Source organism: Quercus lobata, chromosome 5 (assembly GCF_001633185.2).
Source record: "Quercus lobata isolate SW786 chromosome 5, ValleyOak3.0 Primary Assembly, whole genome shotgun sequence".
In the NCBI taxonomy this organism is placed as follows: domain Eukaryota; kingdom Viridiplantae; phylum Streptophyta; class Magnoliopsida; order Fagales; family Fagaceae; genus Quercus; species Quercus lobata.
In genome coordinates, this window is record NC_044908.1 from 62,260,697 (window position 1) to 62,277,038 (window position 16,342).

Below are 16,342 nucleotides of genomic sequence, written 5' to 3' on the forward strand. Positions count from 1 at the left end.
TTGATCCAAGGACCATTAACTCAAGAAGCATCCATGCTAGAAATCAAGAATGTGATTCAAGACTCAAGGTGGAACTGGAGCAAGCTGCCTTTTGAATTTCCTTCGGATTGCAAGTTAATGCTTCAAGCTATTCCAATCTCCTTTCAAGGAAGAGGCAGTGACAAATTAGCATGGGTGTAAATCCTAGGGGCATTTTTGATTTAAAAAGTGCGTATAGTATGGGATAACAATGGGAGATGATACAAATCTGCCCTTCAATGCATATTGGATTTGGAAACTAATGACGTTACCTCGCATCCATTTTTTTTTTTTGTGGAAATGTGCCCATAATAGTATTGGAGAGAAGGATTGCCTTGTAGGGCGAGAAGTGGGTAGTGATAATCAGTGTGCTATATGCCAAGGGGGTGCTGAAACCATACTCCACGCCTTAAGGGATTGTCCTTAGGTTCAGCTTACTTGGAGACAGCTAGGTGTGCAGAACAGCAACCATGGCTTTTGGCAGTCAGAGTTAAAGGATTGGTTGAGTTTAAATGGGAAGTTGAGTAAAAGTATCATTGATGGGCTTCCTTCCTGGAAGTTGCTATATTTCTTTGTTGTCTGGCATATCTGGAAGAGCAGAAACAACTATGTTTTCAATGGGAAACCAGCAAATCCAAGGCTGGCTATTGAGATAACCAACCAAACAATGGAATTCATGTATTGCTATTCGTCTTCTAAAGCTCCTATGGCAGAACAAGCAAGCCGGTTCGATGGGAGAAGCCACTAATCGGCTGGACTAAATTGAACACGAATGGGACTTCTTTGGGCAATTCGGGTGTAGCAGGATGTGGTGGTATTGTGCGAGATGAAAGAGGCAACTGGGTGGCTGGGTTTGCAAGGAGGATTGGGATTTACTAACAGCTTCGAGGCAAAGATATGGGGGCTGCTGGATGGGCTTACTTTGTGCAACAATTTAAATATCTCTTCTCTAATAGTTGAATTAGATGCTAAAGTAGTTGTTGATATTTTTCACAATGTTAATTATGAGAAGAATGTTCATTCTCCCATTTTGGACGACTGTAGGCAACTCATGTCCAGGTTTGATCAGGTCCAAGTTAAACACATCTATCGCTAAGCTAACTGCTGTGCAGACGCTCTTGTTAGGATGGGTGCTGAGCAGGATAGTAGCTTTTTATATTTTCCTTGTCCGATTGAGGACATTAGAAGTAGGTTGGAATTTGATGGTTCTGTTTTGTACTCGGTCAGACTTGGCTTTGATTTGAACTCTATTTGTTAGTTTTAATATATTTGCCGTTTAACCAAAAAAAAAAAAAAAGGAAAAAGAATAATAGATGAGTTCCTTTCAAAAAAAAAAAAAAAAAAAATTGTACCCGAACATTCTGTTAACTATGTCAGTGAATGGTCCCTGTAATGACCAGTCTTGTCTGAATGGTGATCACAACTTTGTGTCTAGAGAGAATTAAATTGTTATTTAATACAAGTGAAGGTCCTAGTATCTAATGCAAACATGGAACATGTACCCCTTGAGCCTTTGAGAATGTGCACATCTATTAATGTAATTAGATACATCTAATCCAAGAATTACAACCTTACCCAAAAGACCAATTTCTTTGTAAAGTAACAAATACCTTCTACCAAAAGGATAAAAATTACGTCATCCACCAATTGTAGATGTTGCACAAATACAACCGTATTTTTGTAGTTTAATTTTCGTTGGTTAGATGATGGTAAAAATAATAATGAAATATATTTTAAATCATGACGAAAATAAAATATAAAATTTTATGAGCCCTAAAACGAAACCACAAAAGTTGAGTTTCAAAAGCATATATAAGCCCCCAAAAAAATATTGGACGTTGGCACACGTGATGCATGTGACAAAATTTTTTTTTTCTCTTCTTTTTCACAACTATTTAAATACATGGCATAGAGTAGTTTTTTTTTTTTTTTTGGGTAAATATGCCTAGTGTAGTTATAATAGTTAAAAAGTTGAATATGGTGTGTGTATTTTTGCTAGAGAAAATGCAGTACGTGCATAAGAGAAAAAAAAAATTATGAGAGAGAGAGAGAGAGAGAGTTTAGGCTCATTTTACTATTGCTTGTAATTATTTCCAAGGGTTTATCATACTAATCTTAGTAGTCCTAGGAATTTCATGTATATTATAAACTTCTGACTATACAATATAATATGTTCTTAACGATAAAATACACATCAATTATTAAATAAATTATTTGACAATAAGAATTTTTACAAGTTAAAGCTAATTAATACTTATTATTTTTGTGAGTTTTAGTTAGCTCAACTAGTAAAGTCTCTAATAATTGAATAAGAGATCTGGGGTTCAATCCCCGCCTACACCAAAAATCGATTGGTGTCTTGGTCTGATGATAAAGAACTATCATCAAAAGCGGACACCATAGATTGAAACTCTCAAAAAAAAAAAAAAAAAACTCATTATTTTTAACCGTGGTTGCATATCTTGATATTCTTTTTCTTTTAAACATGATATTTTGACTATTTTCTCTAAAATTATTGTGGGTATTCAAAAGGTAAAAAAAAAAGGAGAGGAATTAGTTACAGAAGCCAAACAAGCCTTAGTCAAAGTCAAGTATGAAATGGAAATGTTAAAGAGAATAGCTTCCAAACAGCCTTAGTCAAGCATGAAATGGAAATAAGAACTAATTTTAGTTAACAGAAGTAAACAAATATTTAGGTTCTAGTGCATGCACACGTTCACACCAAAACAATAATCAAAGGTTGACGCATGTGATTTGCACATATAACAATATTTAAGATGCAAAAAACACCCATTAAAACTTACAAAAATATCCTTCCATCCCTTATTCATTACTCTTTCTTCACTAAATAATAAGAAATGTTCTAAGTTTGCACCTTTTATTTAAGGACGTAAAGTTTATTAACTAATTACACTTCTTGAGAGTTGAGACTCAATACATGAAAAATATGAGTTCTAATTGTTAATTATAAGGGTTTTTTTTGTCTTAAATGTGATAATATTATTTTCTATTCATAATTAATTATACTATGGAATTTTAAAATAGATTTTTACAAGAAATAAAATTCCTATCTTGATTAAAAGAAAGAAAAAAGCTTGAATTTGAAATTACTAATTACTAGTACCTATATAAGGCAATCCATACACAAATGGAAAGAAATCACATTGAAGAGAATCCGATAGTCTCATACATTGAAATCACAAAACAAACCAAAACCCAAAGACCTCTAGTAGAAGCCCAACCCAAAAGTTCTTTTAAAATACAACACTCCTTACTATAAATCTGGTCCTTTGATTTATACTACTTGGTCAACAAAATAGACGGCTAGGATCAATCATTCTTACCTAAAGAAAAGCACATCTGTCCCTACTCATTTGAATTCAAAAAATTCAATTAGTAACGTTACGATTCCGAAACCTCAGGTTCGGATCCGAACCTAATAAAAAAGTTTATTAAAAAAAAAAAAAAAACCCAAAACCAAAACAACCATAGTTCACTCTCTCACTCTCTCTGTTCTATTTCAATTCCAAGTAATTTCTCTCTCTCTCTCTCTGTGTTTTCTGGGTCTTTATGGATTTTCTTTAATCCCACAGTGAAAGAACTTGTACCCAGTAACTGAACTAGTATGTAAAATGGGAATGTGATTGCTTTCTTGGGTTTTTGATCACTGAAATGGAAATGTGATTTCTGGGTTTTAATGGGTTTCTGATATTTTCAGGTGCTTTTTCAAGAAAGCAAAGAGATTGGGTGGCTTTTTACAATGGAGGACAGTGCAAGAAGTGGGTTGCGTGAATTCAATTTGGCTTCAAGAAAGGCTGAAGAAGCAGGTCAGTCTTTCTCTTAATTTAGTTTCACGTTTTTGTGTATCTGTTTGGTTGCTGAGAGAAAAAAAAGAAAGTTGAAGAATTGAAAAGAAAGTGATGGAAAGTTTGAATTTTTTTAATGAGCGGTTGTTTCTGTTTTTTCCAAGAAATGAGGTACAAATCCAAGTTTAGGTTTTTGGTTTTTTGAGTCATAGTGTTAGCTTATTATTGTTGTTATTTATTTATTTTTGTGATTTCTTGCATTTTCTTGGAAGCCAAACATGGAAATATTATTGGTTTTTTCAGGAATGAGTGTTAATGATCCCTTTTCTTATGTTAATTTTTGCAGCTTGGAGGCGATACCAAGCAGTCAGTTGGCTTGAAAGTTTGGTGGGTCCACTGGACATATCGAAGCAGCCATCAGAGAGGGAGTTCATTTCTTGCTTGAGAAATGGTCTGGTCTTATGCAATGCCATCAACAAGATTAACCCAGGAGCAGTGCCCAAGGTATTACATTGCTACTTGAGGTTTTAATACCTATCTACCTTCTTGTTTGGTTGCTGAGAAACCTGAGGAAAGTGAACCACTGAATGTTTATGTTATATGTTGATTTCGTTTTTTCAAAAGTTAACAATCCCACCTTTACCAAATTATGCTCGATACTCTTATTAGGCTGTGATTAGTCATTTTGTGTGTCCCAAATTGAGATTAGGCATCATTTTTTTTAAAATTTTAATTTTAATTCTGATTGCTTTGATTTTGATTAATATTTTAAGGTTGTGGAGAATCCGTCACATTTACAATCGGTCCCCTGGGAATCGCAGCCACTGCCTGCCTATCAGTACTTTGAGAATGTCCGGAACTTTTTGGTGGCTGTTGAAGAGCTGAAGTTGCCTGCTTTTGAAGCTTCTGATCTTGACAGAGTAAGCTATATACATTATTGTATATGGATGCGCATATATATGTATGTACTATGTACCTATTGCTAAGTAATTGTTGGAATGCACTTTTCTCAGGATGCAATGGAGGCAGGGTCAGCAGCAAAGGTTGTTGACTGCATATTGACTCTTAGATCATATCATGAATGGAAGCAGATGGGTGGTGGGAATGGATTTTTAAAAAATGTTAAATCTCCATTCTCCGTGCATTCTGCTAGTAGGATGCATCCTAGAGCCTCAGCTGCAATCTCGTCAGACTCCTGTAGGCGCTTAGATATGTCTGCAACATGTGAGAAACAGCCACCTATTGACAGTGACAATCAAAAACAGCCACCTATTGAAGGTCAAATTGTCACTCTTCATTATGCATTTGTCTATGTTTCATATATGCATATAGTCTACAAGGTAGTTATACATATGTACTAATATTTGCTAGATAATACATATGTACTAATATTTGCTAGATAAATCAATGAGGCGTTACTTAGCTTTGATCTTTTTTATAAGGCCAATGTACATAGACAATTTCACAGTCATTGTTAAATATCATCAAAATCAATGTCAAACTCATTGAATTAAATAGCAGCGAATATGGTTAGTAATAAGATTCCATCAATAGACTTCTGAGTTAAAATAACTGCATTTATATACAAGTAGTAAAGCTCTTGAACTAAAATAATCTATCAGGATTCTTTCACTCATTGTTATAGCAAATCAAATGTTTCATAAGGTAACTTGTATAGACATTTCTAGAAATTTTGCATAATGGCATTGGTTGCTAAAGAAAGATCCAGAATGATTTCACATAATGTTGTAAAATAAATATTTAGATGGTACTTATTTTGTCTTCCCTTTTACTTGGTGAATACAATGTTATTCATTCTACTTTTGTCCATGTGATGCAGCAGATATAGAATTAATTGTCAAGTTAATTGTTGACTGCATGGTTGACTCAAAAGAAAACATTGATGAGAACCTCCTTGCTTCCTCCCGTAACCGAAACATGGTAACAATGAGTTACATCATTAGAGAAGTTTACTTTGATTCTACTTATAAATATTGAATTATAGTCAGATTTGAACTTGATTTTTTTTTTTCCTTCTTATATTTCTCTTCTGCTACAGGATCCAGTAAAGCTATTCAGTAGAATCATGTCAAGTTGTTTGGAGGAACAGGTTCAGAATAAGTTCCCTGAGGTCCGTTTTATTTGACTCATGAAAAGATTTTATTCTTTTCCTAGACACATTCTGAAGATATGTTTAATTTTCAAGTGTGAGGGTCTGTTTATTTATTTATTTTTATATTGAATTACACAGCTGTAGATTAGGATAACCAAATAGAACTTTCAAAAAAATTTACCTTTTTTATTCTTGGTTTGGCTCATCTTTTTTTTATCAGTTTTAGTGTAAGGGACTGATGTCGGGAAAAGCTCTGTGGTTTAGGGAAACTTTTCTTTGCTATAGTGTAGTAGGTCTTGTTATGATTAAAATGGGAGATTAAGTAGGGAACATTACATGTGATAACGTATATTTCTTCCTTGGATTGCTGTGCCCATACTCGTGTCAAACCCAGGGAATACTTTTTCTGGTGCACCAAGCAGTACTTATATCTGTTGAATTTCTTTGTGAACCTACACAAAGACTTCGTTAATTAGTTTGACAATCACTTGGTTTCCACATCACAATTGCATGTCAGAGATAAATTGTTATGTAATAGCTATTAAGCGATCTGATTTCTAAGCTAAATAAAGATAACAATTTAAGGCCTGCAGTTACCAATTAGTCAGGATTAAGGCTTAGTTAAGTTGAGTTGATGCAGCAGTCAGAAATAGGTGAAGGTTAATAGTTTACAGTATACTTATTATTATTTACTAAAACAGTACATAATTGATATAATCATAATCACAATAAGAGTTGATACAGTAGCATGTACATTTGACAATCTTATTTGACCACATTTTAACTATCAATAATTTGTTCTTTTTTACTTGTCAATGGAAATAAGTAATAATCAACATTATTAGATCTGAACTCATTATTGTAATGATGGAAAACGCTCTTTTGGACCATCAGTTAAAAAGTTATTGTAGGTTTGCTACTGAAATATGTCAGTGGCATTAGGTTTGTGCAGTCTGGGTGTTTAATCACCTAACTTAAAATATAGGCTAGAAAAGTGTACGGTGAACTATTAGAAATTAGTTGTCACCACCAAGGGGACTCTAGGATCTTTGGTTTCAATTAGATGCATCATCTATTTCCAATTGTTGTCTTACTGCATAACTGTTTCCCCTTTCTTTATTTTAGCCTGGTAGAAATTTAATTTCAAATTAACTTCTTGTAGTCTTAATTTGAAAAGTTTGGGTTTATTTATCATTTTAAGTTTCTCTTCCCTAAAAGCTTTTATATCTTCTGCCAAAATCAGTTGCAAATGAAGTTAAAAGATTTATTGAAAGATAGAAGTAGCTCAGCTCTCCGATCGACACATATGCCTTTGGAGGAAATATCTCCCCTTGAAAATTCCAAGGTATCATCTTATGCTTAATCTTATTATAAAAAAGGTTGAAGTCTCAAAGCAAAGAAAAATTACTAGTTATGTCAATTATAGAGTTTACTTCTAAACCGGTTTGTAGAAAAATTCTTCCAATTCACTAAGTGGTGATTCAAATGATCATTCAGGTGTCCTTTTAGTCACACGAACTATTTAATGAGTCATGTGATTTAATACATGTGGATGGTTTTATAAATTGACACATAATGTGTTGGAGGATATTCCTCCAAACTGGTCTGGAGGAAACTTGTCCAAGAAGGATGTTATTTCACCATATGAAATGTTTTTATTCCTCACTTTAGCTTGATTTAAATATTGTGTTAAACGTTGCACCTGATTGTCATTTGACTTTTGTACATCTCTTTTATAGAGTTGCAGAGCTTGCTTGAGCAAAGGTAACTGCAAACATAGGAGTCTATTTCAAATGCAAGAAAAGGAACTTTTGGTAAGGGTTTTTTTTTTTTTTTCCTTTAATTTGCTCCCAATCCTAAACTTCTTGTAGATTTTGAGGAAAAAAATTTCTTCCATTGTCTGAAGGTTACCATTTACACTGTTTGAATGGCTTATGTGGCATACTCAAGTTCCTAATCAGATATGATGAGTTTTAAAATTGGTTTGATTATAAAATTCTGATTAATTTTAACAGTGAAGAGTTTTGATTATCTTTCAATCCTGATTGATAATTTAAACATGGTAGCATAGAGATTAATGTAATTATTCCCATTTAACATCAAATCTTATTATAAAATTTCTGTTTAAATCAAAGGACAACTGGAAAATGCGGTTGGTTTTCTAATATGATTACAAAAAGACATGCATTGGAGGAGTGTTGCATATATCTAATCTTAATCTGAGAATGTTGTGTTCATATTGCAGGATCTCAAGGGCCTTTTGTCATCAACAAAGAGGGAATTCAACTACTTGCAGTCCCAGGTGCAGAGAGATTTGAAAGACCTAGGTATGTTGCTAGGGGAACTAGAATCAGTGAATTGTTAATGTTCTGGTGATGGATTATAACTGTAAATTAGTTATCAAAGTTCAAATCAACTTATATTATCTTTTAAAAAAAGTAAAGACCAAACCAGTGCCCATTTTTGTAATTTGTGTCAATTTATAAAGATATTTTTGTTAGACCATGTTCTTTTTCATCCATACTGACGGAGTAAACTGCAATTGTGACTCCACTTGCTACGTTTTAGCATAATCTGATATTCATCAATGATTTCTGAAAAGCAGGGGGTTCTTTAGTACTTTTGTTCTTGAAAATATACATATTTTTTAGCAATTAATACTTTTTTTTACTGACCAATCAATGTCTTGAATGATCTTGCCATATGCACATTATAGAGGCCTTTACAATAAATTTTTCTTGAAGTGTAAAATATGCTATTTTTTTGTTGGTTCAGAAAGTCAGGTACAGGAGTTGTCTTTTGCTGCTGTTGGATATTACAGGGTTGTAAAAGAGAACAGAAATTTATACAACATGGTCCAGGATTTGAAAGGTTGGTGTACTTTTGAGACACAAAAGTTGACTATGAGTGCGTTTGGGAAGCGCGTTTTGCGCTTCCCAGACGCACGTTTACGTTTCACAATTTTTTTTTTTTTTGTAAAGCAGTAACTTTTTGACTTTTCTGATGTGAACAGTGCTTTTATGTACTGTTTATGGGTCCCACAAAATACACTTTTCAGCAATTTTTCATTAAAAATGGGTCCCACGATACTATTCACACATTTAAAAATTATTTTGCTACAGTGTTTTTCAGTTTTCAATTTCAGTTTTCAGTTTTCAGCTGTATCCAAACGGACCCTATATGTATATGTCTCTTTTTTTGTTGTTGTATTTGAAGGGACAGTTTTATTTTCAGCATTAAGGTGAATCTAATGATTAATTCCTGATTTTCAGGTAATATTCGAGTTTACTGTAGAATTAGACCATCTTTCAGTTATGAAGCCAAAACTGTGATAGATTTCGTTGGAGACAATGGTTCACTTGTGATCTTAGACCCACTAAAACCACAAAAAGATGGAAGGAAAGTTTTTCAGTTTAACCGGGTGTTTGGTCCAGCTGCCACCCAAGGTAATATCACATGAGATTCTTCTAATTTATGGCTCTTACATTAAGCAGATTTTTAATCAATATTGTCCTTTTAATTTTCAGATGAGGTTTTTAAGGACACACAACCACTAATTAGGTCTGTGATGGATGGTTACAATGTATGCATTTTTGCCTATGGTCAAACTGGATCTGGAAAAACACATACCATGGTAACATATATACATTTTCAGATTAAGCTTGATTATAATTACCTTCAGCAGCTTTTCCTATATCCTATTTCTTATTTGTTCTGGATACCTTTACTGTGATAATGAATTGCCTTTATGATTTGTAATCCATGTATACAGAACAAAGGGTGGCTATAGGCTATTAAGAGTTTTTCATAATTTCTAACCATGATTCTTCCATCTGATTCTTTTATATGGTGACAGAGTGGTCCATCAGGTGGGTCAATGAAGGACAGGGGGATTAATTATCTTGCTCTGAAAGATCTGTTCCAGCTGTCTAATAGAAGGAAGGACATCATAAATTATGACATTCATGTCCAGATGGTCGAAATATATAATGAACAAGTACGAGACCTGCTTACAGAAGATTCATCAACCACCAAATATCCTTTCATATTGGCTTTCTAACTTTACAAATGAACCTTGATATGTCGTAGAAGATGAAACTCTATATCTTATGGTGTTTTTATTACGTCTATTTAGTAAATCTATTTTCTTAACTAAGCATACATTAGAGATTCGGAGCTGTACTGGTGACAATGGCTTAAGTCTTCCAGATGCTACAATGCATCCTGTTAAGTCCACCACTGATGTTCTGAATTTGATGAAACTTGGTGAGGTGAATCGTGTTGTCAGCTCTACCGCAATTAACAACAGTAGTAGTCGTTCCCACAGGTTAGTATTTAGGAGCTGATTCCGGATCTATTTAAATTTAGTAGATATTGGAGAAAGAAATCTTTTTTTTTTTTCACAGCTGGACTATACAGTATTTGAAGTTTGTCAAGTTTGAAAATGATAAAGATGTGGTTGTTTTGCATGTATATGCAGTGTCCTCACAGTACATGTGCATGGAAAAGATATATCAGGAAGCACTCTCCATAGTTGCCTGCATCTGGTAGACCTTGCCGGAAGTGAACGAGTGGACAAATCTGAAGTTACAGGAGACAGGCTTAAGGAGGCACAGTATATTAATAAGTCTCTTTCTTGTTTAGGAGATGTTATTACAGCCTTGGCTCAGAAAAGCTCTCACATTCCTTACCGAAACAGCAAACTCACACTTCTTTTGCAAGACTCCTTAGGTCTGCAATGTGCCTCTTTCCAAACCACTAGCTTGTTTCTTTATAATATAATCTGTTTTTTAATTGGTTCTCCAATCAGATCATGTCACATTACTTTATAGGATTGTTTCTTTCAAAAGGATTAGATTCATTTTCTAAATAGAAAATCATATGATCTTTGTATTGACAATATCTTCTACGTGGAAATTTGTATTATAGGTGGACATGCTAAAACATTAATGTTTGTTCATGTGAGTCCGGAAGAAGATTCATTTGGTGAAACAGTCAGTACTTTGAAGTTTGCTCAGAGGGTTTCAACTATTGAACTTGGTGCTGCTCGTGTGAACAAGGAGAGCAGTGAGGTTATGCAACTCAAAGAACAGGTAATCAAATTCACTTAAATTTCCATTTCAGTTGTGCTTTGTAATTCTTCATTTTATATCCCCTTCAGTCTCCCATCTTTGGACCAATTGGTGCTGTCATTCATATTAAAATTTGATCGGCTGTCTGGAATCTGGATTTTCTTCTGCAAGCCCACTTTATTTGGGCCATCCTGCAGCTATGGAGCTTTAATAGAGCATTAGTAGTTTTTCAGGCACTAGTACCAGTCATGGTTAATTGTGATTTCAGGATTATCTTGTTGGAAACCATTTCCAATGTCAACGTTTTTTTTTCAAGAAAAAAAGAATGCTATAGTCAGTGTTTGTATTATTGATTTGGATCCCTTCCTAGTTCGGAACATTTGTCAGGGAAATATTTTTGTTTGGAAATTTCATGGCACAAAATCTGTTCTAATTGAAGATTATTGCTATTTCAACAACTTATTAATTTAAAGGCTCGTGTTTTCTTGTGTGCCTGTAATTGTACAATAGAGAATTGTTAGTCTTTTTGTTGGTTTCTTTGACTTTTATGTGTCTTAGAAAAAACAAATGGATAGACAAATGTCTGGCTATGATAGGTCATGTATGCTATATGTTTGGCTCCTCTAATAGAAGCCAAGAAATGTTTTCTCTTATTCATAGATTATTAAATTCTGCAGATTGAGAGCCTTAAAAAGGCCTTGACAAGAAAGGAAACACAGAATATGCAGTTCAGCAAAATAAAGGAGCCAAGATCTCCAACTGAAAGACCAAAAGCAGTGCCTGAGAGAACCCCTCCACGTCCTCGAAGACTGAGCATTGAAAATTGTAGCGCCACAAAGACTGAGAAAGCAATGAATAATGAAGATAGGAAGGGAACCCCTTCCATACCAACTCGTTCAAGAAGATTGAGTTCAGAAGGTCAAAAATATGCTAAGAAGGATAATTTGCTGATAAAATTGTCAGATGATGCAATCAAACCTCAACCATTTGATGCAGTATCAATCCCAAAGTATGGCCAAATTCAAGATGCAGAAGCAGTTACAAGGCCTTTTGGGCATTTCAGCAATGGTGGTTCCATGATGGAGGCCTCTCATGCCAAGGCTCCTCGAAGTCCTACTAGTACTACCTATCAGAAGCGAGTTATTAGAACAGATGGTAGAACACAAATTCCTACTCTTCAGCTACCAAAGTCACCTGAACCGCCGATACATGCCAGAAATGAGGTTCAGAATATGATGCAAAGTGAGCTCACTCTTTCTACAGATTTCCAAACACCCAACTTGATTGGTAGCACAAATGGTAAGGGATCTCAAATAAGGAGATCACTGCGGACAATTGGAAAACTGATCAACGTCTCTGAGAAAAGGTGAGACTAGTTTGTTTAGGGGAAAAAAAGGTTCATTTCTAATAATAGAGAGGAACTCTGGCTGGCACACTATATCATTTCAACATTTCAATGTAAAATTTCAGGAACCAACAGAATTTGATGGAACTCCAGACACCATTCAAAGGTGCTACTAATGTCATTGGTCCCAAGTCACCAGTGACAGCTAATGCTAGGACTCATAGGAGACAATCGCTAACTGGCATTCCAGCGTCAGGGTCTGACAAGTCCCGAAGATCTTCTCTTGGAGGGAAGTCAAATGATTCTAGTAAGTAAACTAATACAAGTGTCATTGCATGAGATTAGTATTGGTTACACACTTACACTATCCTTAAACCATATTACAAGCGAAATCTTCTTTGTCTTTATGATCTGAGATCAATGTTGTTTTCTTTTGTAGACACAAAAGAAAATAGGAATGCTAAGACACCTCCTCCAGTACACCCATCAACAAAGATAAGTAAGAGGTGGCTATAAATAGTATGATGATGCTAGTTGTATGACTGCAGCGGCGGTGCTTTGACTCGAAGCATACTGACATTGCTGACATTTGAGTTACAACATAACTCCAACATTTGCCTAGAAAGAGATTTTTTCTGTCGGATTGTGTTATCTGAGGTGATCAACATGCTGCCCACGTAGAAAGGGAATAAAATGTCTCCTTGTTATTGATCTACTTGATTCTATAGCCCAATTTTGACTGCAAAATGTCTTTGCTTGTTAACTAATTCTTCATCACTTCATGTAAAAATACTGAAACGCTGTGATTTTTTTTGTAATAAAAGGTTTCGTTTTCCAACTGGTATGTTACTTAAGTTTAAATTTATGTTTGGTTAAATAAAATTTTGTTTTATACCAATGTTATATATAACATTTATAATTTTATATATAGCAAGAAAAAGTTTAAAGAAGGCATTAACTCTTTTTTTTTTTGGATGATTCTGCACATCTTATTCTCTGCCATCGATATGCCATTCATATGGTAAACAGAAGCCTATAACCATTAATATGAACAATTACGAGCTCTGAACATAATTGCTGGAGTGGCCATATATGATAGCAACTAAGAAAGTGCAACAAGTCGAGAACTGAATATCACTTGTTATTAATAGGAAAGAAATGCTGTCTATAATGCTGGAAAGTGCAACAAATTTGCCTCGGCAATTTCAATCACTATATATAGTATAATCCCATTAGCATATCTGGAACACCATGTAACTTAGTAGCAATTTTATTTATATGCTTCCTAATCATCATACCCAAAAAAAAGGGGGGAAAATAGGAATAGCACATTTAAAATTTTTAAAAAAAAAATTTTAAACAAAACCAAAATAATATGGTCTTGATACAGAGGGAGAGAGAGAGAATCATGGTTTTATTTAGGTTAAAATGCAAAACTAATCCTCTAAGTTTCACATTTTGTCATTTCAGTCCTCTAACTTTAGTTTTGGTCAATTCAATCCATTAAGTTTCAAAAGTGTTTCAATTCAGGCATTCCACTAACTTCTGTTAATGCTCTAACGTTAAGTGTTTTTTTTTCCTTCTTCAATTTTTTATATTAAAAAAATGCAAAAAACTAATTTAAATTAAAAAAAAAAAAAGAGAAAAAGAAAAGAAAGCAAACTCACTCACATGGAGTAAATCGGAGACAGATTTAAGGAGAGATGTATTTTTATTGATCTTAGGAAAGTGGTCCTAATTTTTAGGTAATGTGTAGATATATTTTTACTGGATTGTTCTTTTGTTTTATTTTCACTTAAATCTAGGATATAGAGGTATTTTTAAACTAAAAAAATAGTAATAATTTATTTTTAATGAAATTATAATAATTATTTTATATTGATTACAAGCATTAAGAAAACAATCGTTACCATCGCACACCCTTGGTGCGGTGGTCACTCTACAAGTATAAATGTTTATGAAGTGTAGGGGACAAAAGCCGATGTTCAAGTTTTCAAGAGGAAGTTTCAAACACATATACACTTAAATTAGGCTAGACTAAAAATTCTATCTTATAAAAAAAAAGAAGAAGAAGAAGATAACAATCGCTAAATCAATTGAATTCTAAAATACCGTTTGTTGGGTCACAATTTAGGGAAAATTATTGTGTACTCTTGGAGTACCATAAATGCATACTTCTCCCTCTCACATGAATGGTGGGTCCCACCATGAATTTAATTAGTGAGACAATAATTTTCCCATAATCTAGTATTGTAAGAATAGGGAGTATGCATTTATGATACTCCGGAGCACACAATAATTTTCCCATAATCTAGTATTGTGAATTAAGAAAATTAACTAAGAATTGTAATCAATCACCAATAATATTGTCACCAAATTTACAATGTCAAAATATCAATCTTACACAAAAGCACCAATCTTTATATGAAAATCCTTTCTCCTTAAACGGAAAAACCACAATATAAACTATATGTGTTGCATAAACTAAAATCACACACTATTTCAGTTAAATGGTGAAAAATTGTGTTTTCCTGTTTCAAAATTATAAATTTATAACTCATGGCTGCGTGTGAGTCTGACGTTTAATTGGTCATTGCCTCATTGCAGAGTTGGCACGTGTTTCTATAGTAAAGTTGTAGCAAGCGCGCCCATTTGTTCGAAATGAAATCTCCGTGAAAGTTCTCTCCAAAACGCGTATGGTTTGGTCCTTTGGCGATACATACAACCATGGTTTCACAGACGGAGAGTTTTTTCCGGAAGCGAAGGTGACGATGGGAACCACCCACTCCAACCACAACAGAGATTGAAGATGAAATCAAATCAGACACCGCCACTGCTGGTACATAATTTTCTATACCATTAACATATTTTATTTTTTATAATTTTCCCAATAAACGTAAATGTTTAATTTTCCGATCTGGGTATTTCATAACGTTTATTGAAAAATTATCGTAGTTTTTGTGTTCGTATCAAACTGTTTCTTGTGAAGTATTTGGGATATTCAGTTCTGTGTTAATTTTGTTTTTGAAGGTGTCAAAAGCCAAGAAAGTGTCAAATTCTGGAAACTGGGTTCCTAGTTTTTTTTTTTTGGTAGTTGTTGACTTGTTGTGTTGGGTATTTAGGAAGTGAGTCCTAGTTTTTAAGCCCATGAATGTTAGATACCATTGTGTAAAGAGATTGAATTCAATAAGGAGTTGTGAGCAAGAAGGAAGTAAAATCCTGGACCAAAGTGGGAGGTTCTGACCTTGATTGACCCTTTGGTACAGAAGGTCAAGTGTTGAACGGCACTTTAAGGCCTTCAAACGACACTTAATTCCTGGACCAAAGTGCCATTATGTCTTGCCATCATTTTTTTCCCTTGTCCTATAATTGCTTCTTGATAGTTAAATGCACATCGGTCTTCAGATAGTGGGTCTCTAGATAGCGGGTCGGAGTGCTCAATCATTGAAGGAGAAGTTGTACCAGGTAATAACTCTATTGCCACTGAGGGCCAAATTGTTAATTGGGCAGATGAGTGTGATGGTGTGTTAGATTCTTTGTCTGTTGTTACTGGGTCAGAGGATGAGCTGTGGGAAGTTGATGTAAGGTTGATGACTTGGGAGAGAGATGGGGAGCCTCTAGTTGTGGTACCTTTGGCCACTGAAATTCCTTTGGAGGATGAACACAATACAGTGAAGGAGTGTGGGTGTGAGGAGAAAGTTGATAGCAAACAGTTATCACAGTGGGTAACCAATCGGATTAAGGCGTTTAGGAAATCTGTGGGGACTTCATTGGAAGGCTTTGAGGAGCAAATTACGGGTCTGTTGTTAGCCTTAGAGGCCAGGAAAAAGGATAAAAAACGGCATGAGGTAGATAGTCAGAAGAAGGTGGTTAAATCGGGGCAAAAGGGTCATCGAGAATTGAAAAACTTAATGACTTCTTTGAACGTTGAGTATGGGTCAGCTAAGAGAAGGAGTATTAGTAGTGAGCGGGCTGTGGTGTTGTATCA

At 34.4% G+C, this 16,342-nt stretch overlaps 1 protein-coding gene across 2 annotated transcripts; it reads left to right on the forward strand.

Annotated features, from left to right (window-relative positions):
* The first annotated feature begins 3,487 nt into the window (after nucleotides 1-3,487).
* LOC115992646 (kinesin-like protein KIN-14L) lies at nucleotides 3,488-13,192 on the forward strand. 2 transcript variants are annotated; one of them, XM_031116865.1, is made up of 20 exons: nucleotides 3,488-3,548; nucleotides 3,737-3,845; nucleotides 4,171-4,328; nucleotides 4,598-4,744; nucleotides 4,838-5,102; nucleotides 5,665-5,765; nucleotides 5,884-5,955; nucleotides 7,181-7,282; nucleotides 7,677-7,751; nucleotides 8,183-8,264; nucleotides 8,713-8,808; nucleotides 9,210-9,383; nucleotides 9,465-9,571; nucleotides 9,794-9,972; nucleotides 10,100-10,264; nucleotides 10,418-10,668; nucleotides 10,867-11,030; nucleotides 11,687-12,375; nucleotides 12,480-12,661; nucleotides 12,794-13,192. In XM_031116865.1, exons 2-20 carry the CDS (start codon nucleotides 3,779-3,781, stop codon nucleotides 12,868-12,870), a joined length of 3,153 nt encoding a protein of 1,050 aa, XP_030972725.1. In that variant the 5' UTR covers nucleotides 3,488-3,548; nucleotides 3,737-3,778; the 3' UTR covers nucleotides 12,871-13,192. The 2 variants fall into 2 exon arrangements, with proteins under 2 accessions (XP_030972725.1, XP_030972726.1); XM_031116866.1 differs by having other exon boundaries at nucleotides 12,803-13,192.
* The last annotated feature ends 3,150 nt before the right edge of the window (nucleotides 13,193-16,342 follow it).

Excerpts from the sequence above, each read along its gene's own strand:
- LOC115992646 (XM_031116865.1), top strand. The coding sequence starts at position 3,779 with ATGGAGGACAGTGCAAGAAGTGGGTTGCGTGAATTCAATTTGGCTTCA. Across the intron at positions 5,103-5,664 it reads AAAACAGCCACCTATTGAAG|CAGATATAGAATTAATTGTC; the intron begins GTCAAATTGTCA and ends CATGTGATGCAG. Across the intron at positions 7,752-8,182 it reads TGCAAGAAAAGGAACTTTTG|GATCTCAAGGGCCTTTTGTC; the intron begins GTAAGGGTTTTT and ends TTCATATTGCAG.